The sequence below is a fragment of the Poecilia reticulata genome, linkage group LG16 (genome assembly GCF_000633615.1).
Source record: "Poecilia reticulata strain Guanapo linkage group LG16, Guppy_female_1.0+MT, whole genome shotgun sequence".
In the NCBI taxonomy this organism is placed as follows: domain Eukaryota; kingdom Metazoa; phylum Chordata; class Actinopteri; order Cyprinodontiformes; family Poeciliidae; genus Poecilia; species Poecilia reticulata.
Window position 1 is genome coordinate 27586520 of NC_024346.1, and position 24788 is coordinate 27611307.

Consider the following 24788-nt stretch of genomic DNA (forward strand, 5'->3'; position numbering starts at 1 on the left):
CTTAGAAAAGAAAAACCTGTCTGCATTTCGCAGGAGAAGGAAAGGACTGCAGGATTTTCAAACTATATAGAAGTCACCTGGTTTATAAATTAAGTTCACCTGCGAGTAATTTGATCTCAGTATAGCTGTTCTGTGAAGGCCTTGGAGGTTCATAAAAGAACATTAGTGAGCAAAAACTCATGCATAAGAGGAACACGCTACCTCCACACACCCCAGCAACCTTCAAGCTGTTGTCTAAAATGTATCATTTCATTTTTTAATGTTTTAAAATAGGAAATAAAGTGTTTTCATCATGAAAGAGCCACAAACAACGCTAAAGGAAGGTAGAAGTGGCACTAAGAAGCTGGGTATAATGTGAGTTTTAAACTAATTAATTTGCTGTTAGAATGAAAACATTGTTTCTATCCCACTACACTAGGGTATTGCATATCTATTGGATGTCATAGAAGTTACACAGTAAAAAGTTAACATCAATATTTGGGTTAAATTTAAAAAATGGTGTTAATTTTTCAAAGTTGTATATTCGCCATGTTATTTGTACACTTATGCCATTAAGTTCAAAATTCAATATAAGCTCAGTTTCAAACTAAGTGCTTAATTGAAAAGCTAAATATTTAGTTATCAAATAAAATGTTTAGCTTACGAATTAAATATGTGCCTATGTTTCTTTATATTGTCAAATAATTGAGCAAACAATGTTCTGTTTGAAGGTTTTGTCACCCAACTACACACAACACTAACCCTAACCTGTGGTACACCATCATGGTCTTCATGATGACGCTTCTACATTGAAATTTAATGAAAACGTACGTTGTGCACATAAATTACAGTGCTCAAGGTGGCTGGTTTGGGAACTGCAATGATTGGGTTTTTTGTAATCACGTGCAGAGGTCAGCCATTTTGTTTATTGGAAGCATGCAGCGAAGAGCTGGATAGCATCCATTAGCATCCACCTGTGTGGATGTGGAGAAGCTTTGTAAGTTACATTTTATATTTTATGTTAATGGCACAGTATTGATATTGTTTTTCTTTATTTTAGTTTGAGTACCTTTTATAAATGATTTTTTAGTCTCATTTGGCCACAAGTAGTTTAAGTAATAATCATCTAAGACAAATGATTGTATAGTATTATGGGCATTTTTATGTTTTTTTTTACAGTTATACAGAGTTGTCATGGAAACATTGTTAATGAATTGTAGAGATCAAGACAAGTAAATGTATGTCTACTTTACTTTCATGTCCGAGTCAGACACCTGTTTAGCTATCTGTCACTACACGTAGCTCTGCGTATGGGGACAGAATAACTTAACATTGAAATGTATTTTCTGATAGCCCACTAAATGTGTATGAAATCTGTTTTGTGGTACACACCAACTCTCAAACGGTGACGCTAGATGTGTATTTCTAATAATTTCTTCCAAAATCTTTTCCCTCCTTTTCATAACAACATGCCGGTTGAGAATTACTGTCGCCTTTGCGTCAGAAGACTTCACATCTTCACGAGGACGAAATTACAGAGCGGAGCTTGTTTGGCTGCTACGTCAAATTTTGGTTAGCAGTGGTAATATTTCACCAGCCCACACTAGAAAACAGGGAGTTGCTAAATATCCTTTAGAGCTTATCTGATATTCTGGGGGAGTCGCACAGAGTCTGGTTTGCAGTTTTAGGGCCAACCTTGTGGTGCTTTAGTGGCATTAAGCTCAAAATGTATCCAGCACATGTCACACAGGTTGTCCACAAAGTCCTCTGATGACTTTGACTGGAACTTGTAGTGCTCTGGGACAAGAAGACAAAGTTGCAGTGGCAGTGATTTAAACATAATGAATTCAGCATGTATAAAATGTGTTCAGCCTTGAAAAAAAAAACAAAAGATCTGCACCTTCAAACTTAAAATATTTGCAAGTATTTGCAACCTCCATCTCTTGTGCTAATATATTCTGCTTTAACTGCGTTGTCTGTCTGCAGTTATTGCTGCAGGGTCTCTTTAAACTTGGACTACAAATTGAAACACTCATTTCATTCCTTTATTACTCTGGTCAAGGTTGACTGTGNAGTGTAGGGGGGAGGTGTATGTGTGTGTATTGTGTGGAAGCCAAAGCAGATGTTTTATGTGGCTCTTTTTTTAAAGCTATTTTAGGAGCATCACCCTTGTCTTAGTAGAGTTGATTCAAACCCCTGAACTACACAGGTTCAATTCATTTGGGACATGTAAATGTAAAAAGAGAAAAAATGTGAGCCACTGAAAAATTCAATATGGCTGCCATGATGATCAAGGAAGGAACATTTGGTTTTGCACTAAAGCACACAGGATTATATCAAATCATACTTTACTCATTTTAGACCGCTAAAGATAAAACAAAGTGCTTGCTCTGCTAATGCTAAACATATTAAAAACTGCACAAGTGGATGCTAAACTGTTAAGCACAAAACAAATGCTGAAGCTAATGCTAAACACACAAAAAAGTTATCTGAAGCTAATGCTAAACATAAAGAATTAGCTGAAGCTAATGCTGAACCGCTAAACACATAAAAATATAGCTAAAGTAAAACTTCTAAATGCATAAAAATGAGCAAAAGCCAAACCACTAAAGAACGCTAACCATTAAGATCTAACATCTTCAACTCCTTCCCGTTGACGGCTGGTGTGAGACTCGCAAACAGAAAAGTTTGTTTAGTTTTGGAGTCTGACTTTGCTAAATATTATTACTCTGAAGTTGTATGAATAGGATGACCAAAATCGAAAAGATATCATGTGACATAATGTTCACCCAAGTCATGTAAACTTGCAACATTTTATGGAAAAATTTTATTTAGTAGGCTCAAAAACATCATCCTGAAATTTTTCCAACAAATACTTACGCTGTGAGGATCCGCTGTTCCTTATGGGACCCAAATCCCATACCCCACAAGAAGAGGTGCTGGTTTGGGGTTAGGTTTAGGACTAGGGTGTGAATTGAGTTTAGGTTTAAGTTAGGATTAGGGTACAAAAATGAATGAACATCAGTGCAAAGTCCTTTTTAAACTTTGTGCATGCGAGGACTGAGGCAAACATAGAGGACTGTGGCAAATGATACAAGTTTTACGGGTGTGGGGTCAGTTTGACCCCATTTGTAAACACAAGGGTTAAGACAGAACATACTACGTGTGTACGTGTATGGTTGTTTAAACAAATGTAAATTTCACCCTTAAAACAAATTATTTTCCCTTCAGATCAATTTGCAGATGTTTTTTTTTGTTTTGTTTTTCATGGAGCAAACCAGTTCAAAACTGGGTCTGCCTCAAGTTGAAATGAGACCCTCCTTAATACTGATAAGAGCAAAGTCAACAGAGTGTTCATTAATCACAGCTTTTATATCTGTTCTTCCATAAAACTGCATGCCAGGAAACATGAGCTTTAGCAGCAGTCAGTGTTTCCTATATGTTGCCTGAATGAGGTATTTTTCCCTTTTAAAAAGTGTGTAAAGAGAATTAAAAAGCACCGTATGACTGATCCAATGGGTGTTGTCATAGCTGTGCCTGAAAAGTTCAAATTCAATACGGCCTCCGCACAAAGAAAAAGAAGAAAAATCAGGAGAGTTGCAGAAACAAACATGTTGGTTCATTTTGTGTTGCATTAGTGCTGCCACAATGCATATTTTTGAACGTGCTCTTAAAGTCCAACTCCATAAAAGGGAGAGAAATCTGCTGCCGGGTTTGGATCACTGATGGTGGTTAGCCTGGTCTCTGACCACAACAATTAGCAAATCCCCCAGTTTTCCGACTTGAAAGTGGACCTCACTCAATTTGCATGTGATGTCATTAAAATAAATTAGATCTTCCGAGGCAAGTGAAGTGCAGCATTAGTGTTGATGTAGTCCTCTCCAGGAGTCAAAAAAGGACCCCGGATGACTTGCCTTAGACTCTCTTTGAAGTGTTTTTATGATGTGTGACCTGATGTCCGTTTAGGAGAACTGAACATTTACTTTGATTTCAGGCTCCGTCCTGCTCCAGTCAGAGTTTCTGTTACTTTGTTAGACACATAAAAGCCTTTTGAAGTCGATGATGGGAATGGTGACTTTATAAATAAAAGTTTGGAGTTGGATGTGATCTGTGCTCAATCAGAAAAGAGCTGCGTTGCTGTCCACATATCCTACATGTCTCTGACCATGGTGAGCAATTTTGAAGTGAAATTTTGCAAAAAAATTTGAATATCTTACCTACAAGAGATAACTCATAGAGTCTTCATTTAGTATTAATCTAGATTAGTTGGTGAACAGGATGGAGCTAAGTGGAGCCAAGACAAAATTGACCATCTATCGTCAAGCAAATCCATCAAGGTGACTTGTGCAAACACTATTTTCTAAAGTTTGAAACTGTCAGCATGTCTGGGTTAGATGATTATTTACAGAAAAAATTATTATTTGCACAGGAAGTGGCGGTAGGATCATTGGTAGCTACCAGTGATCTTCCTGTGTGAAACACAAGCTGATAGCGAAAGACACAAGACTCTTGGAGTCAGAGCAATGGTCTGAAATGTAAAAAAAAAAAAAAGTGTCAAAGGCAAATACATCTCTATAAAAAAATGAAGAGACCACCTAAAATGATCAGTTTCTCTGATTTTAGTCTTTATAGGTAAATGTTTGAGTAAAATGAATGACTCAGTGTGCCAGCCACCCTCTGCACACTGTCACCAGCATCCAGGTAAGCAGATTCAGTAGGAGACTGCTTCTCTGCAGGACCGACAGACTGAGAAACTATAGGGCCGGGCTGTTAATGTACTAAAAAATAATAATAAATAAATAAACATTAGGTGTTTGATGTATTGGTGCTGTGTGGGAGACGGGAACTACAAGTTCCGTCAGGGAAAATCCCAAAGGGTTTAATAAAGTTCCTATCTTTAGTTTTTTTATTCTACCAGTTCATATTCATCAGTTCATACTCATTTAGAAACAACAATATTAATGTTTTAACTCAAGAAGAAATGAGAAATCAATATTTGGTGGAATAACCATGAGGTTTTCAGTTCAGTGCAGTGGTCTCCTAATTTTTTCCAGAGTTGTATGTTATGGCAAAAATGTAAGTGTTTTTTAAATAGATTCTTTTGAACTCCTGTCCCATTCGTAACCCACGGTTTTTGTGTAAATCCTCATTATCCTCGGTGCACATAACCATCTAATTCAAACCTGACAAGAGTTACGTTTTTTAAAGTGGTGTTTGTTTTGGTTTTTTTAAGTGGTTAGCTTCAATCTGCGGGACAGACTTCCTAAAAACAATCCCTTTTACCAAGGAGCCATAATGCCTGAAGTATCATGATGAGTCATCTCTTTGCGACCCACATCCAAATCGAAGCAAAAACCTGTTGATCCATTGGAGCAAATCTTTCTTAGAAGACATTGAATAAAACAACATAATCAGATCCGAAAATAACTTGGGATGAATAAAACCATAATGAAGTAGTTTGTTTGCCGATTTTAAGCATTGGCTTGAGACATTTAATGACCACATAAACTTTTTCCTTCAGTTGGTTTCAGGTTTCGACCGTCTCAATGTTCCACATTCTCCAATCACGATGTAAATTTAAAGGCCATCTTTTAGCAAACTAAAATGCTTTTGAGAACATAAACATGTGGGGCTCCTGACTTTTTTACCTATTAATCTACAGTAAAGTATATACTGGTTTTTCATTTACATTCTCACTTGGTGTCATATACTCCATGAGTTATCTCCTTAGTGGTAGACAGTGAAAAATTTGATACTCTGAAAGCTCTTTTCCATCTGCTTCATAGTGGACGCTAACAGCTACCCTGCTGCCACCTCAGACAATCTGAAAAGGAAATCCATATTTTTGTCTGACTGTCACTGACAATGTCATAGACCATGAATCATTGTCATTCAGTTAGTGCTCAACTTTTTACAAGAGGTCTAGCTTTTCCATCATTGTCTGTTGTTTTACTTTTAAAACTACGAGAGTTATTTGTATTTGGGCTGATGCAAACGTACCCACGATGCATTGTCAAACCAGCGCTGGAAGCACAAAGCGGCATTCAACCAACCTCGGTCTTTACTTGAGGAACGACCGGTTTCCTCCGAATGCCACGTCACATCCCACACCAAACATTACTGACATGCCTCAAATGTCACCGCGGCGTGTGAGCCAGAAGGGAGATGAGTGGAAAAACTGGGCGCAGACGTCCGAATCTCATCTATTAACCAGCTGGGTTCATCAGGTCCATCCCTTTTTATTCCTTTTGCAAGACATTTGGACCAGAACAGACCTTTTCCTGAAGGTTCTCAGTCCTGAGTTCACGCAGAGAAACTGCCACTATGGAAGACAAATTAGAGAAGTCTATTGTCTCACTTCCTTCTCTTGCTTTTTTTGTGCCACCTGTAGGTTGTGGTCTTTTCATGCACTTTTGTCTCATCGTATTAACCTAAATGAGCAACGGTCAGTCGTCTTTGGTGAACTATTTTCTCATTCCTCTTGAATTCCCTGCAGTTACCCGCTTCCCAAAGCTTGGAAAAGCTTTCTAAAGGTCTGTGAGTGTGAATGTCTTCAGTGGGCTGCAGTGGAATGAGGTGGGAGCTGGGTTATGGTTTTCTCAGGCCAATGCCTGGAAGTGGCTCTCGCTTGGTGTGCAAAGACGAGGATATCTAAGCAACATGTTGAAACCTCATTATATAATGGAATCCTGTTAAACCCTCTTAGAAGAGGAGAGGATTGTATCTCTAGAAGGCCATGCTGCACAATGAAAAGAGGGCGTGAAGCAAAAGGAAAGTGAATCAGTGGAAATTTTCTGCCTGTCGTTTTTCATTTTGAAGTGACAATAACTAAAATGACTGGGTATTTGCCTTTTTAGTGTGTTGAGAAATTCCCAGAAAAATACCCACACCCAGCACTTCTCTTAATCCCTTTTCCCCCTTCAGTTTTTCTTCCCTGATTGAACTATAATAGACATAATGGACAGAGATGAAATGCTGGATTATGGGTACATATAATAAGTGTGTTGAGCTGATGCAAGATTGTTCCCCAAACTCATTTTTGTGTTCATACAAAGCTCTGTTGCATGTTTGGTTTCCTTCTTATTGTGGTATTTTCAATCTAAACAGAGTTTGTGTCAACTGAAACTGCTGCAGGAATGTGACTTTTCTTTTCTTTCTTTCTTTTTTTCAAACCACCATGCCAGACCCCATGTTATTGCTGAGTTTTATTTTGTTTCTGCTGTATTGGTTCTGTCAGCTGCTTGGCTGACGGAATCGTAGCTTCTGCGTGTTTTTGCAAAGCTAGCCTAATTCAATCTTAGGCTTCTGTTGAAGGCCTCTTAATGAAAACAAAAGAGTTACGTGCCAGTTTTCTGTGTGTGTGTGCGTGTGTGTGATGATTTACAGCCAAATTATGTAGCCATATGTCTTGCCTTGCAAAAGTATTACTTTCTCTTGAACTATTCACACATCAATACAAGGGCTACATGTCAGCATGCTATATTTTAAGTATGCAAATTCTGCATAACCATAATATTTTTGGTCTGTTGGATAGACTTTCACTGCCCTTGATTCCCTCATTTGATGGTTACTTTCAATAAACATGATGCTAAAGATGTTCAGCAATATCATTACAATTACATTTATTCCGCCTCCATGTTTCATTATGTCAGATTAATGTGTAGTGTCAGCTTTTCACCACACATAATGTTTATGTGTTATGTGATCAGAGCTTTTCCTTCCACATGTTCGCCATGTTTTCAGTGTCATTTGCATCACTGGTAATATTTTCAACAAACGCGCTAAGGCCAGAATAACTTCAAGTGGTAAAGTCAAAAGTGGTGTCGGGAAATGAGCAAAGTCTCAGGTTTCCCATCGGGACCTACGTCTTCTGTTTTGTTATTGTTGTGTTTTCTTAATTTGTACCAGATGTTAATGTGTTTTGAAATTTGTAGTTGTTTAGCGAATTGTTGAAGTGGTTTGCACCTCAGGGACACCGTAGGGTTTTGCCACTGTTTGTTTACTAATCTTTAAAGTAAGATGGGGGTTAAGACAAATCCCTGCCACTGTTTTCCAGAGCTCTCTTTTTGTAAAAATGTCTGCAAAATCTGCATATTTTACCTTCCACTTCACAATTTATGGGCTACCTCATAATGGTCTATCACATAATATCCCAATAAAGTTAATTGAAACTGGTGGTTGTGAAGTGCGCCAGAATGAATGACTTCTCCTTTCACTGCTGAACACCATTAATTTATTAAATTGCAGCTAAGGAAGCATGAAAGTGGAAACCAGCAGTTTTATGGCATAAATATTGGGCTGTCGTTCTCTTTTTCTACAACCTGTGGTTAGATACCATGTCCAGACATAGAGCTGTCTCCATGAAGGTGCTTTGAATGTCTGTGCTCAGATTCTGGTCAGATTTATTACAGTTAAATGACCTGCACCAAAGTCTGTCATTAATGGGATGAAGGGAAAACAATCAGATTGAAATATAATACAGAGGAAGTAATCAAAAGTTTGCGAAGGAAATAGTTTTGGCCAATTTGACAGAGGTCATTCCTGTTAGCAGAACTTTCCATGACACCAAAGTAGGCAAGCATATTTAAAATAGACATTTGTCCTTTTATAAATGAAAATTGGCTTAAGAGTCAACAATTCTGAACATCCCTGGACCAATAATGTTTTAATTATGATAAACATTATTCCCTGCATTTTTAAATAGATAGAGACCACACTCTACTTATTTCTGACATTAAACTTTGGCTGGAACAAGTCTCATTTAAATTCTTCTTTTCTTTTTAAGCCTTTGTGTTTATTTTGAATCACCATTTAAACTCTAACCAAGGTAAATAATCCCCTGTAATGAAATTCAAATTAATAATCTCCTGTTAATGAAAACTGCCTTCTTGCAAGAGCCTGCTGAACTTCCTTGGCTTAATAAAATGAAACCTTAAACATCCCGACAACTGGTCTTTAAGCTGGATCTAGTGTGTTAATTTTGGAAGGATGATCCTGTTTGAACTACTTTCCAAAAGCCAGAGATCTCCACCAGGGGGTTCTCCCCCGCCGAATAAAATTGATTCTCTCACTAGCGTATTTTGGACGTCTGTCAACTTTTATATACCAAGGGCCTTGCACTGTGCTTGACACCACATTGTAATGGAAAGCCAGTACAAAGCACACTTCTGAACATAGAGATTCTCTATTAGTTTCTTTGTAATGGCAACAGTTGTTTGTGTGTAGGATTAATTCACAATCCATGCATTTAATCTACCAGTCTCTTTTCCTTCCAGACAATCCAGTTTTCAAATATGCATCACCAACACAATCAGGGCTGTAGAAAGGACAACACAAGAAGGGAATGCTTTAAAACTTTCAATACAGATTTTGTCAGAAGGATTTCGTGAAAGTGGTAAACCAGTTGGGGAGGATTTCAGTCGACTGTCTCTAGAACAGAAGGTCCATGAAGAGTGTGAGAAACAGAACTGATTTAAGGTGCATTCACACCAGCCCCAGTCCGCTTTAATAAAACTAGTTACTTTGTCTAGAATGTCTGGTTTGTTTGGGGAGGTGTGAATGAGCAATCAAACTCTGATGGGGACCAAAAAAAGCAAACTCTGGTCCACCTACAAACCTAGGTCTCAGTTCAGTTAGAGTGAACTTCGCTACTATTCGAATGCGCATCTGGATGTAAGCAGACCAGAGACCGCTCCAAAACCAGGAAGTAGACTACAGCACAGGGCATTCTGGTTTTAAATACAACCAAAATAAACCTGAGTGTCCACCGCCAGCTGGAGAAATGGGCCGTGGTCTTTTGCCAATGATAAGAGTAATCCTACAGCTGCTAAAATCTGATGCCACTTAATTTTTCTTTACAGTTTGTGAAAAGAGAATTTGCGTCCGTGTCTTCTTCAGAGGTTTTTGTGTTGTTTCCTTCAGTGGTTCTTAGTGCAACGCCACCACAGGTGAAGGAGGAAACAGGTTGTTCAAAGGGTTTAGTTCATTTGACAGTGCAATGTGATTGCAAACTTCAGCGGCTGAAAATGTAGCAAATGTTGCAATTTTCGTCCCCTGTCAAAACAAGTCTATAGGACTAACAGGTGTGAAAACATGTCATCCAAATATGGGCATGTCTTTAAAAGACCATTGTCTATTGATAATATCTACAGCAGGGTTGGGCAATCCTGGTCCTCGAGGGCCGGTGTCCTGCAACTCTTAGATGTCTCCCTGGTCCAACACACTTGAATCCAACAGCTGAATCACCTCCTAAGTGCAGTCAGGTTCTACAGAGTCCTGCTAATGACCTCATTATTTGACTCAGGTGTGTTGAAGTTGAGACACATCTAAAAGTTGCAGGAGTCCGGCCCTGGAGGCCTGGAGTTGCCCACCCCTGATCTAGAGCAAAGTTCAACCATAAACATAAAAGGACATGAAGTAGGTTTAAACTATCTGCAAATAGTTTATTTGTTGATAATACCTTGGACACCAACAATTAAAAAGAGCAACACATTTTTTAGTATTTCACTATTTTTGAGCATATTTGGTCAGAAAGATGAAAGCGATGGTACAGTTGGACCCAAGATGGTAAGTCAGTGTAGCTTGTCATCTTGGCTTTATTCTTTGACTTGGAGGATTTTGGAGGATTTAGTGCAAGTAAAGGGGGTCAATCAGTTGGGCTTTCTGGACTGCACTCTCGTCCTTAACCCTCCAGTGGTCTTAACGCAACATAAGGAGTGGGGAAAAATGTCATGGTCTTACAGCAAGCAGGTGGTTGTTGTGTCAGATGGCCAATTTCCAAAACCACGGCAAAAAAAAAACCTTGTAAAAGCTTCAAAATACAAAACTTGCGTAATGTAAAACACCCCCATCATTAGGGTTAAAGGTGATGGCTGGTACAAGTCAGGAGCGAGGCAGGATATTTATGTCCAGGCTTGTCTCAGGAGAATGACAACTTAGTTCATGAAAGACCATTCAGTATTGTATTCATTGACCCAAGAATACATGTCACAGCAAAGTCAAATCTACCAAAAAACCGGTGGCCAAAATGTGGTCCAAGTTCTTTTGATCAGTCCATACCAAAGAAGGTGTCTCCCTTCTGTCATCTCAATTGTCATTGTCATGGACCACAGACTAGAATTAAAATGATCTAAATGTATTTTTTTCTCTCTCTAAAGGAGATGTTGAAGACAGAATTTAGAGGAATTGAGACAAGGGCATTATTTCTGTTGACTGACAGGCACAAAACCACTTTCCAAAGCTGCACACTTGGTTTTTTATCACATGCAGTTGGCAAAGATAGACTTAAGACTTGACTTATATTCACCCTCTAAAAACTTGAGGTTTAAAACGGACTGCTGGGTTGGGTCTTGACTCTCAAGAAAACTTGGTATATCTTGTAACCGGGGAGAATGTCTGACATAGCCACAGACTGTTACTCTGACAAAGGGGTTCACATTATCCTGTTAAAGGGTACGTTTGATTTATCAACCAGATGTTCACAGGCCGTGGTCCATTTTTTGCTCATAACAATCATCTCAGGTTAGCTGTAGCTTCATATCACCAACCACACAGATTTCTCTCTGACTGAAATCAGTCAAAAGTGAGGTAATGTCTGATGAAAAAAAACTTACTTTACCTTTGATGTCCTTGGTCTCTTGCTGTTAAAGGGACAGTGTTGTGTAAAATCTTTTTTCAGCTTTACATTATGTTATGTAATGTTATTCCCTCATCAAAAACACACCTGGAGTGTTGGTTTTATTTTTTTATTTTTTTCATGCATGTTTGAGAAACTTTTTAATCTCCCGTGGCAACCATTCACTTGTGAAAAACACCTAAGTAAACTTAGCGCCTACTTCTTAATGCAATGCTGGTAAAAATGTTTATGCTAAAGGGTTAATAGAGGAGCCATGTTGTGATGACTTCCTGAAGGCGGAGTTTCAGAAAGCCAAGAGTTTTTAAAGAGACAGAGGTTCAATTTCAAGGCATTAAACTGGAAAGTAAAATTTCTTTCAAGTTATTTTTGATATGTAGCATTTTTATATCAACTGATGTAAACATAGTTACTTAATTGTGCTATAAAATGCCACTATATGTCTGGAAAACACAATTCTTCCCCCTTTTAAGATAACGTCATTACCAACAGAGACACATCTGCTGTATTTTTACATGTCGACTTCAAACACATATAAAAAAATCTATGCTGTGATCATCTTTACTGTTAAAAGACTCGCCTACCTGGGTATCAACACCAGCAGACTGTTTTTAAATAAATGTAGAAAATCAACAGCCAGATCCTCTGCTCTCTTCCAGGACACCTGAGACCCTTAAAACATTGTCTGTCATTATGGATTTAGGACCTAATCAGTTAGAGAAACCTTATATCGCACGACTTTGACCTTTCCCACTAATTTCACGCTCTTTTTAGTGATTGGTGCTCCTGTTGTCAGTGTGCCTTAGACGACACCCAGCAAACCGAGGATTAAGGTTATGAAATTGGTGTGAAGAATGGGCGGCTGGTGGTGTTTAGTGTGGGTGGAGGTCAAAGATGGGAGGTTACTTTCGGGTCACCGGGTTGTTTTTTTTACACTTCATGTTCTCGTTATTATCTTCGTATGAAGAGCGCTTTCCTCACCGGACGTCTACTGTCGATTGTTGCCATTTAATCTGCAAAAGTCAAACATAAAACATCAACGCAAACAGGTGACTGAATCAATCAGCTACTGATTTGTACATTAGTGGATGATGCATTGAACATTGACACCTATGCTAAAATCAAATAAAGTAATGGGATTATGTATGCACAATTCTTCTTCGGTGAGATTGTTACCTTCATAAAAAGCGCTAATGAATTTAAAGCAGCATGAATCCTGACTTAATGAGATGTCTGTAGATTATTAGTGGTGCTAAAGTTCTGAGGGCTTCTCTCAGGTTATAGGTCAGGAGGTTGACAGCAGCCCTAAACATACACACTGGATGAACATAAGCTAAGAAGGAGGAGCAAATAACTGAAAGGTGAACCCCAAATGTTTTTGGTGAATTTCAAGACAGCACAGATTAGGAATGACTGTCTGTCAGTCTGCCTGTCTGATTTGATCTGTCATTTTAGTTTGTTTTTGTTTTTTTCTCCAGCTTTCATTTTTTTGGGGGGGAGTCTTCTTAGCAAGTCTAATGTTGGTGCTGTCTGTAATAATATTAACAACAGTCTTTAACCCCCCTTAAAGAATCAGCGCCACCTGGCAAAGTTTTTTTTTTTTCTTTGCACAGCAGCGTAGAAATGCCAGTGTGGATCGCTGCACAGATAAAGTTTACAATGTAAATAAAGCAAAATGCCAGATGTCTGTGGCCTAGTGACCCTTCTGTGAACTTTGCGGTGGAAGGATAAATTACAGCAGTCAGTGTTTGGTTACTAAAAGTCAATCTCTCTTTCCTTTCCCTCCCTTTGTACATATACCATAACTATTTTCATTTTTCCCCCTTTTTTTTAGTAATAGTTTATGATTCATCTTTCCATCCATTTTCTTCACCTGCTTATCGTTTATTAACTGACTAAATCAAAGCAAATCTCCCTTAAGTTCACAATGGGACTTAAAGGAGATTTAAGTCTCACTAAGTCTTAAAACTTAATGAGACTTAAGACTTAAGTCTTGAGTTAATTGCAACACATTTTTGTCAAAATCCAAACAAACTTTGTTCACTGCTGAATAAAGGTAAAATATGTAAACATTTTTGTTTTTCTCTTGACTGAGACGTACCAACATTGTTACTTTAAATATGTTTACCAAACCATCATTTCTGGTTGCTATTACACCTCGAGCATATAGCATTAGTATCAATTTATTTTCAAAAACACTGCAAATCACCATATTTAAAAAAAAATCTAATAGTTATTAAGTTGAACCTTTCACTTTTGCTAACATAGAAGCACAAAAAAAAAAAACTTTATCCTGGGCAGTACTTCTGTTTATTTCTTCTTTCTTTCTTTATTTTTTTTAAAGAAACAGTTCTCGGTTTTTATTAAAAACTTAATTTCAAACATGTAAGGCCTAATTAAATCAACAACCCTGAACACAACACTAAATTTTAATTAACTATTAAACTGATCAAATGTAACTTACTACAGCAACTAGTAGTCATAACAGGGTTGCCTATTTCTAAGCTTACTTGCATATATCTATATATATCTATATAGATATATATATGTAAGGACTGATTTAGAACCCAAATTCTTCCGGTTTGTACCTTTTTAAAACATAAAAAGGCGTAAGCTTCTCTAATGGCCTCAGGTGTGTTTGACCTGCACAATCAATTAGAGGAGACATTCGGTTTTTCCTGCAAAGCAAACATGCCAGAGCCTCGGGCCGCTGTCGCTCTTTACAATCTGTGACCTCTGAGTTTAACCGGAGTCACATGATTCTTACTAACAAACACAAACATCTGAAGTTGAATCAATTTTTTACTGTTGAAAGTCTTAAACTTGCCAGAATCATATATTAAAGCTGTTCTTTGTGCTTGCAGGTTGTAGTTCACCTGAAACTACCACCTGTTGTTACCTCAGCTCAGCGTTTTAGCGTGGCATGTTTGTGGCTTGTTTCTTACCCCCCTGTATTTCCTTTCAAGATTTATTTTGATTTGCTTTATTTGTGCTTACCAGTAGTGACCCGAGATCTACTAAATTATCAAAAAATGTCAGTACTTTTTCGCAAAATTCTAAGACAATGCGAGCATTAGACTGGAATAATGCTGCCTGTTTTTTTTTCTCACCCTCGGAGAATAACTGTTTTCCTTCAAGTTGTCTTGGATCAAAGGACATGGATGCTACTGAGGAGGGTAATAAAGGAGGGAAGATTCTTTTAAAGGGTGTGATTCTAAGCTAAATGAATATTTTGAATTGTCTCGGTGTCTTAAACACAGTTCTTAGGGGTCCTGAGCTCTGGGATCAGCACTTAAGTCGCACTTAGGTGCCATCAGAATTTAATAAAGTTTTGGTCAAACAAAGAAAACCTGTGGGAAAAACATCAGCTTAACATCAGTCTCCGAGGTTAAAGCTGCTTCTCACTCAAAGCTCAGAAGGAGCAGTGTGCTACTTTTGTGTTGCATCTAATGTTTAAGGGATACGCAGCACTTTTTACAAAAAACAAACCCAGAAAGTGACAAAACCACGTTGTCAGAAAGGAAGCTGAAGTTTCTGTATTTTTGTGTGATTTCAGGGGGCTTTTCATCACTGTTCACGACCGAGGGCACATTGCTTCAATTCTCCAAAACTGGCCAGAAAAGGACATAAAGGTAAACCTTTGACTTGGAAGTTTTTTCATGTTTTTGTGTGCTGAACTCAAACCAAAGTGCATCACAGAATGTTGTTTTTGAAACCAATTACAGGCAAAAAGTGGAACTTTTTAATCTCATGGATTTATTGATCAGAACTAATTAATGGCAACTGATCAATTTTGATATATAACAGTGGGTGCCATAGGAAAAATACACAAAAATAATGCAGCCAAAATTCAACTGCAGAGAAGCAATGACCCATGGAACCAGTAATTAGTCATATCCCTGCAAAAAGCAAATCCCACGATATTGGAAATGAATCATTTTTCCCAACTTTTTTTTTTCATAAAAGCAATATGGCTTCCTGCCAAGGGTGTCAAAGTGCTCAGTTATGGGTCAACAAACAAACAAAAAACATTTTGTCACTTCTCGCAAGAATAACTGTTCGGATGGTTCACATTCAGTCCATGTCGACAGAACACTGTACAACACTGTCAACTTGCAAACAACATTAAAGTACTTGATTAAACTCCTATTTTGCTAAATTAAAAGTCTATTTCACTATTTTTCTTGAAGTAAATATGTTTTTGTTTTTTGTTTTTATACCTAAATTAGACAATTCTACTCTGAACAGGGATTCCTTTAAAAAAAAGTTTGAGAATTATGGAAATGTTATCTCTCTCTCATTCACATCAGGGTGACCTTAAACTGAGATTGGTCAACCCTAGACTGATTTCTGCTGCTCCAGAGTAAAGCTCAACGGTCTCTTCCCCTCTTTGCACTTCATAAATAAAAAGGCGTCGCGCTCTCAGCAGCCTGACGACACCACCAGGCATTCCTCGCATGTCGGCTGAACCCGCAGCCGCAGCCACCTGTTCACAGCTGTCAACAGCAAGGCATTTACTGTACCTGAGCTCTGCTAATGCTGCTGCGCGTTCTCAAGGTGGTCTTATCGTAACCTCAGTCGGTACGTCCTACTTTCAACATTTCACAAAGGAGCCAAGGTTGTCATTCTCTTATGAGCCGAGCCCGAGCCGCTACTGGAACGTATCAGCAAGATTTGGCAAGATGGGAGAAGAGAAAACAGCATGGAAACTAATCAAGCACACTCAAAAATTGCAAGATTTTTGGAGGAAAAAAGCTGTCAAAGAGTCAGTGACACTTTTTGTAAAAGTGTAAAAGTTTCCTTTTCTAACGTCAGGCGTTACATAAACGATATGTGTAAAGCAGTAGAGGAAAGTTTATTGATTAAATTTGGTGCTCTCACTGAGCAGGGTTTGCTCTAGGATCCATAGTGTAAAAGTTCATATTTGTTCAAACATGGCAAAATAAAGAAACAAAAATTGTATTTTGCAGCATTAAGTATAAAGATTATCCACCCATTTCTATCAATTGTATCCATTGTATTTATTCCAGATTCAATAAAAATAATAGTAGGTGTCGGCTTGTGTACGGAGCATTAAAAGCAAGCTAAATTGTAAAAAAATAAAATAAAATAAAGAACAGCTCTGAGACTGGAGTCCTGCCGTTCACAACAAAGAGAATAAAATCACTCGTGAACGATACATCTATACGCTCTACAGTACGTGTCAAAGTTGAGGCCCGTGTGCCAGATGTGACCCGCCGTAACATTTTATGTGGCCTTTTGCAAAAAATCTGCATAACTTACTTAAAGTTCAAACAAAATTCGCACAAAATCCACAGATTCCCACATTTTTACTTTTTTATTTTTACAGCAAATATTTCTCAAAATTGGCCAAAAACATCAGATTTGACTGCTGCCTTAGCTTTACTTGATGTCAAGTTGAAGACTGTGATCAACGATTAATAAAAAGTCATGTTTAACATCATACATTAGCACAAATATTATTAAAATTCCTTACAAATACTTCTAAATTAGTACCACAAAATCTGTGATTTTGATGACTACCAAAGACAATCGCAAAATCACAGATGGAGTGATTAGTATGAAAAGATGTTCAATTTGATTTAATTTTAAGAAACACTTACTGAATGCTGAAACAAACAGCTATTTACTGTTTTTTTAACAGTTGAATTGGATTTATCCACACATTCTAACACAAACGGCCCTTTAAGAACATTTAGATTTTTGATATGGCCCAAAATGACACTGACTTTGACACCAACAGGTATGACTTGATTTTCTAGTTAGAAATACCCATTTTCTGAAGTTTTCGGATTTTGCTCCATTTTCCAACAACACTGTGAGATTCTGTCTCAGGAGTGATGTGCTGGAGATGTTTATAAGCCGATCTTCCAAATGTGTTGGAAACCAAAACAAAATGAATAGCCAGTAAAGCCTGGTACGTTAATCAGCTCTGGGCCCCCCACACTCTTCAGATTCACGCTACAACCGTTGCAGCTAGACAGACGGGAGCCGGTGTTAGCAACGCAGCAGTGTGAGTTTTTCCTAAAAGTAAATTTTAATATGTAATGATATTTAATGATCATGGTTATTATAAATGCGTAAATATAGGGTGTTTGCATAAATATATAATTTTTCCCCCTTTTATAACATATATGAAAAAGAAAATGAACGTCATTCTGAAGGTGTGGCGGCATCATCAATTACATGCAGAGGAAACTCTGCTGGGGAAACATGCATGAACATAAAAATTTTTTTTTTTTTTTTTAGGCAAATCAAGACCACTGTTTAATTTGTCGAAATCAAATAGCTTTTTTAAAAAATATGCAAAATATGGATATTAGATTATTTCCTTGTTTTATTTTAGGAGATATGTTAGCTGAGATTTCTAATAGAGGAATGAGTAATGTGGTTTCTGTTCTGACTGTTGTGTTGACTGACAGGCTGTGTGTGTGACGGACGGAGAGAGGATCCTGGGACTAGGAGATTTGGGTTGCCATGGCATGGGCATCCCAGTGGGGAAGCTGGCCCTCTACACGACCTGTGGGGGCATGCCTCCCCAGCAGTGCCTGCCCGTCCTGCTGGATGTCGGCACAGACAACCAGGTAAGCAGTGACGTCTCAAAAATGAGACACGATGTTAAAAATTCAACGCAAATCAAAGTCTGAGAAGTGTGCGCTTTTATTCAGCCCTCTCTACTTGAACACCCTAAACATAATCCAGTTTTATTCAGAATTCAACAATCTAACAATGCAGTTTTAGACTACCTCCTCCCTTAATAAAAGAATAATTTCAAAACTGCTTATTTGAATTCACTCAAATTGTCTTTGCCTGATTATTAAAGATGTCTTTGCTGATCTGATGGGGGAAACTAATCCAAACACTAATGTATATTATACGTTTGACAAGGCTATAGTTGTTTTAAAAAGAAGTAAAGTTATTATTCCTCCTTAGTCATGTCTCAGAGGTCAGCCAAGTGTAGCTAACACATTTCACAGTTTACAATCAGGAAACACTCTGTGCTTTGGTGAGGTAAGCATCTCTACCCATGCCAGTTGGGAAAGTACCTTTTTTTCTCTGCCGGTCTGGGCTGAAAAGCAGCTTGGAGAGCTGTAGTCATGTCGCTAATTGGTTAATTTTTTATTTTGTATGCCGTCCTCTGGGTTAAGGCAACAGACAGTTTTTCATCAATCATAAGGTCACAATCTGATGGAACTTTCCCATTGATCATTTAATTAGTATTTGGCTTACAGGAAATGTTTCCATTTCAGCCATAAAAATACTAGCATATTACCAAAAAAAAACAAAGCACACAAAAGATATAATAGTCAGTTGTTTTAAAGGTGTTCAAATTTAATTGAGAGTAAAATTGTTCATTGGTCTGCCAAATCCTCCACTTCAGCTTTTAATCTTTACAGTCCCCCCTGTTGTTGAAAATGGGTGCGGGTTGGAGTACCCCCTCTCTTCTTTTTTTTTTTGATGAAATTTAAAGTTTTTGATTGTTGATTCAATGTTGCATGACTCTGTGTTTTTGTGTTTAATGATGCAAATCACTTTGAAATGCCTTGCTGCTGAAATGTGCTATACAAATAAAATTTGATTGATTGATACAGCATTTGCAGTAACTCTGCTGCAACTGTTGACCTCTTTCTTTATGGACCTCTTTATCGCCATTTCCTCAGGTCCATAGACACAATGCAAATTTAACTTATGATAGCAAAACTTTTAATTCTGTTTATCAAACAAAAAATAAATACTGTAAGGATGTTTTTTATATACATGAAATATGAGCTTTGCTCTCAATTTTTTTTTTTACGTCATTAAGAGTTTTTGACATTAGTGTTTGAAAATGCTTGCATAGTGTGTGTCCCATCTTGGATAAAAGTTTAAATCCGATGTATATGGCATCAGGTCATTTTCAGTCATCAGTCAGTTTTTAGTCCTTACCTTTGTGCAGTTCAGATAGACTTCAGGAAAAAGAAATCAAACCACCTCTTAGAAAGAATGAGGAAAGGTTTTGGATCATAAATAAGTGCATGTAATAGTTTCTGTGGCACAGCTGTCTCTCAGGACTTTGATTAAAACCCAACATCTTGGACGTCTTGCACAGGGATAAAAACTAACAGCGCATTAAACCCTGATTAAACACGTTAAAGTTTCCAAAGTTTGAAAACGTTAAAGGGGTATGAATATTTTTGCAAGACACCATGTACACATACATGCAGGCGCACATATTTCTGGCTTTCTGGTTTCTGCCCTGCAAATGCTTATAACTGAGATTTCACTGTATTCTGCCAAGCCCTGGTAGAGGCTTCTTTATTTCTGCCATTCTGAAGGGATGACAAGCTAAATGGGATGTAATTGGATAAATGGAGCCGCTTTGTGAATGTGTGTGTGTGTAGCTCTTCTCGACTAGCCTCATGAAGACAGCAGGCTAGAATGTGGCCTCTTGGTAACCTGCTTCACTCTACAGCCCCGATTCTGGACGCATAATGAGGGAAGAGCAGGAGGGAGGCAGTGGTTGCTTTGGCTAATTATTAAAATGACTGCTATTACAGGATTATGTTTGTCCTTGAGTGGGTGTAGGGATTAATAAAGATGCATGAATACATCCAAGAACTTAAACAGATTTAAACAACGTTGAAGTTTCTTTTCTTCAAACTTATAATTTAAGGTTTTAGGACTTATTTACTTTGTGGCTTTCGCTGGATGAGCCAGGCGGCAGTTTGTCTTAGCAGTAATTGTAAAGTCAGCAGCTGGTTAGCATGTATGTTAGCATTTATATTTTGAGAACAGAGGCACATAGTTATGCAGGAGTTTTTTTGTTGTTTTTCAATGGATATTATAACAACCTTCCTGCATGGAAGATGGAAACCTACGTGTTATGAAGGAGAGCCTGCCTGCCCAGGTACTGAGGAGGTGGTCAATCTGATCAGGGCTGCACAGAATGCGGCATGTTTTGAGGCACAGAGTATCCAGGCACAGTTTTAAAACGGACCATTTTGAAACAATCGCACCACAAATTTTCATTGCTAATCCTCATTCCCTGGATTACAGGAGGGATCATTCACAGCTGCAATTACCCACATAGCAAGTATACCTGAAAATAATAGTGAAGAATAAAAAAATATTAGCCTGACTCCATAGCAACATTTCTAAACTTGGGTGAAGATACTTGTGTGCAGACAATGTTGGATCTGTGGTGCATCATTGAAGCCCAAAGTGGTCATGGAAGTGATGGGAGTGAACCAACCATCCATTAGCCTGTAAAGTGGTTGGTTACTATTGAGTGCATGTCTGGCAAGAAGTTATGGGCAATGCTAGCCAAGGACTTACAGGCAATAGCCAAGGAGTTACGGGCAATGCATGCTGGTGGCTTCGAAAAACAAGCCCCTCTTAGGTAATAACCAAAACAATAACTTTTGTCATCCGACGTTCCATGGTGTTGCCGTTAGCAATCTTTTTCAAACCTAATCTTAGTTTATCTAAGATGTCGATTTTTAACTATATGTTACATTTGAAAACTAACTATATAACCAAAGTAACAAAATCTTTCAGCACTTCCAAAGCTGTAATTTTAACCTCATATTTCATCGTTCCTCAGCCAGTGCAAAATAAATGGCATCTTTCTAGATTTCTCCCTGTCCTTGTGCCCTGCTAGCATTGTCAGATAGAAATTATGAGTGAGACAGGCAGAACTCAGTCTAACATCTTTAGGACCAAGCTCAGCGCAAACATTGGCTCATGAGTGTACCATGTCATCCTGGACAATGTGCTGTTTGTGTGTGGATCACTGATGGGACTTTACAGCTAAAGTTCTTGGCTGTTTTGGATCTCATGACTTCTTGTAACTCTTTGGGTTTCAGTCCAATGTGTAACATTAACTTCTTCACTACTGAAACTTTATCGAGCAGGATGAATAAAGTAATAGATTAAATATTAATATTAACACATCATATCGCTATCCCTAAAGCTGACATTTTGACAATAGTTGCCTTAGTGAGCAAAGATAGCTTTGCCTCTCATGAGAGGTTTAATTTCCAAGAGAAAAGGGCCTGAAGAATAGAAAGGACAGCTCAGTCAAATAACAGAAGATAATCTAGGACAGAAAGACAACTCATGTCAGCAGCTCATCACAGGTCAATGAGATCAGACCACTTTAAAACCACTCAGGGCTTCTTCTCTTTCACCCATGAAGCAGGTTTGGTCCCCATTTCTAAATGAACTCATAGAATCCACCGCCTTTCATCGAGCTTTTCATTCTTTCCCAAGCTCTTGCATCGCTTGTGTTAAATTCTTATTATAATCTCACAATGACATAAAACCAGTTTCCTTGAGAAACGCCGTAATGACACCGCTACATAAATAAATTTTACTTACTTACCAGAAAAAGGCTTCCCCTGCTTTAGTTACCAATGAACTCGGCCAAACCCTCCCTATAACTATCTGTTAAGGACTTGCCAGGAAATGAGTTGCCATCTTTAAATAAATGTCCAGCGTAAGCTCTTTGAGCTGTTCTTGGATGTGCTGACTGTTGACCATGCCATGGAAAGTTTGCTTTATGTCTTCTCAAAGTCATGCCCATCTTCATGGCAGCCTTTAATTTGACATGTCTAGAAGTAAGAGCTGCCTATGCCAGCACGGCATGACTAAGCTGCACAGCATTTCACTGACCTTTTGGACAAAACGTGAACTTTTGTACATCCCAGGTAAACTTTCTCCAGCATGATCCATGTCAAACAAAACCAGTAAGCAATTTAAACTGAGGCCACATTCACCCCAACCCTGTTTACTCCGCTTTAACCAAACTGTGTTTTGTTTGCCTTGAAAGTCTGGTTGTTTTGGAGAGGTCTGAATGTGTAATCGAACACTGACCCTAGCCAGTGTTTGATTACCGTCTATCAGTAATCAAACACTGGTGACCAGAGTTTTTAGGCAAACTCTGGTTCACCTAAAAACCTAGGTGTCGTTTCAGCTGAAGTGAACTCTGGTGTGGTTCAAATGCATATATATGAATGCCAAGAGGACTGGGGACCTGCTTCCTACTCAAAAAGTAGGAAGCAGACTACCGTGCATAGCATTCTGGATAAATGCAATCAAAACAAACACATGTTTGTGCTAATTGGGGAAATGGCTTGTGGTCTTTTGCCAAAAACAAAAGAAAAATCCTACAACTGCAAAAATCTCACACTCTCACGAATGTGTGCTTAGCGTCTTCTTCAGAGGGTTTTGTGTCATTTCATTTTTGGCTGAGCACCACCACATGCAAAGGAGGTGAACAACTTGCTCAAAGGGTTTTAATTGTTTGACAATGCAGTGTGAAAGCAAATCACACCAGCTGAAAATGTAACAAGTGTTGCAATTTTGGTCCACAGTTGAACCAAGTTTACCGGACTATTAGGTGATAAAATACTCTTGATATTACTCTCCCTTTACTGTCATACTCTGAAATTAAATTCTGTGGAAACAACTTCCAACCAGTAAATAGAGTCCATGTTGTTGTAGTTTAATTTCAGTATAAATACAGCTGTTCAGTAAAGGCCTTAGAGGTCTGTTAGAGAACATGGGGAACAAACATCATGGAGAACAAGGAAGAAAGTAGACAGGTCAGGAAGAAAGTTGTAGAGGCATCTAAAGTAGGGTTAGGATTTAAGATAACTTCCCAGGTGTTGGAGTTAGCGCTATATCATCCAGAAATGTAATGCTAACCTAACAAGCAGTACATGGTAACGGGCCATGTACATTGATCATTGATCATGCTTTATACCTTTTGGACAGAGTTGGTTTAAAAACAAACAGAGCTCAACAGTCAAGCTGGAAATGCATGGTGTTGGTCTCATTATACTGTGCGAATACTTTAGTTGAGCAGGGAGAGAGAGGTGGGTTGTAGTTGAAGGGAAGATGGATGGAGCTAAATACATGGCAATGCTGGGAAGAATATATGTTGGAGGCTGTCAAAGACTTCAAAGTGGGAGATTCATGACCCTAAACATACAGCCAGAACCCCAACAGGATGATTTAGATCAAAGCAGAACCATGATTTTGAATTTCCCAGACCTAAATCCAACTGAGAGCCACAGACGCTCTCCATCTCATCTGACTGAGCTGGAATATTTTGTCTGAAACACAACTCTACACCCAGAAAATTAAAATTTGTGTGTGTAGCTTGACAGAATGTAAAAAAGGTTTAGAGGTATCTGTCAAGGAAGTACTGATGACCTTTCCTTGCACCTGACTCAAAAGTCTCTTCTCTGTTTCTTTTCAATTCCTTCTGAATGGTTTACACTGATGTATAGTTCCTAACTCTTCATACTTCACATTGGTGTTCCTTCATTCTTGATAACATTGAGATGTTCTGGTCATAAGGTCATATTAATCCTCCCACTGATTTGCTCTTCCCACTGGGTTAGGTTTGTCCCAATCTGAACTTGTTTCCTACAGCTACAGATTTAAAGCAATGCATGCTCCTTTCAAAAATAACACAATATGAGGGATCGCACAGCTTTTCTAGTGCTGCATAGTTATAATAACCACTGTTGATAAATCATGGCCATATTATTTGACTGAAAGATTTGCTTAACTCTGAGAAGTGTCTGCAGATTGGTGTGAATTTATGTCACAGGAGGAAACGCTCTCACTTACTACAACACATGGCTGTCATCACAGAGGTCCTAAAACTGTAGGAATACAAGTCAGAGCTCATGCAGAGATGTGTTTCGGCTCATTTTTTTAAATAGCAGAAGGAGTACACACAATCGGTCATGGAATCACTAAGTAATTTTTGGGACTGCTGATCTGGTGTGAATTGCATTTGCAGAGCAATTTCCGTGAAGTCTCACAGAAAAGGTGTGCAAGCTCAGCAGCAGGGCTCGCAGTAAAAATTTATGTTGCAAAGTCTCAAGAAATTTCTGGTATCATTTACCACCTCCTTTATGTATTGATTTTTTTATTACTTATTTATTTTCCAGGCACTTCTGAAGGACCCCCTCTACATCGGCCTGAGGCATAAGAGAGTCCGAGGCCAGGCCTATGATGACCTGATCGATGAATTTATGAAAGCCGTTTCGGACAGGTACGATGACCGCACTGACCCTTCCAGTCGTCATTTGCCCACTTCCTTTCTTCTGTCTGCTATCATCATTTCGGGCCGGTAATCGCACAGGGCCCTTAAAAGAAA

At 38.3% G+C, this 24788-nt stretch overlaps 1 protein-coding gene across 1 annotated transcript in view; it reads left to right on the plus strand.

Moving 5' to 3' along the window:
- Nucleotides 1-24788, plus strand: part of me1 (malic enzyme 1, NADP(+)-dependent, cytosolic) — a 90740-nt gene that overhangs the window by 49624 nt on the left and 16328 nt on the right. The window contains exons 4-6 of the mRNA XM_008431900.2: nucleotides 15168-15243; nucleotides 18055-18216; nucleotides 24580-24683. Of these exons, the coding sequence (XP_008430122.1) occupies nucleotides 15168-15243; nucleotides 18055-18216; nucleotides 24580-24683 (342 nt within the window). The remainder of the gene's footprint in view (nucleotides 1-15167; nucleotides 15244-18054; nucleotides 18217-24579; nucleotides 24684-24788) is intronic.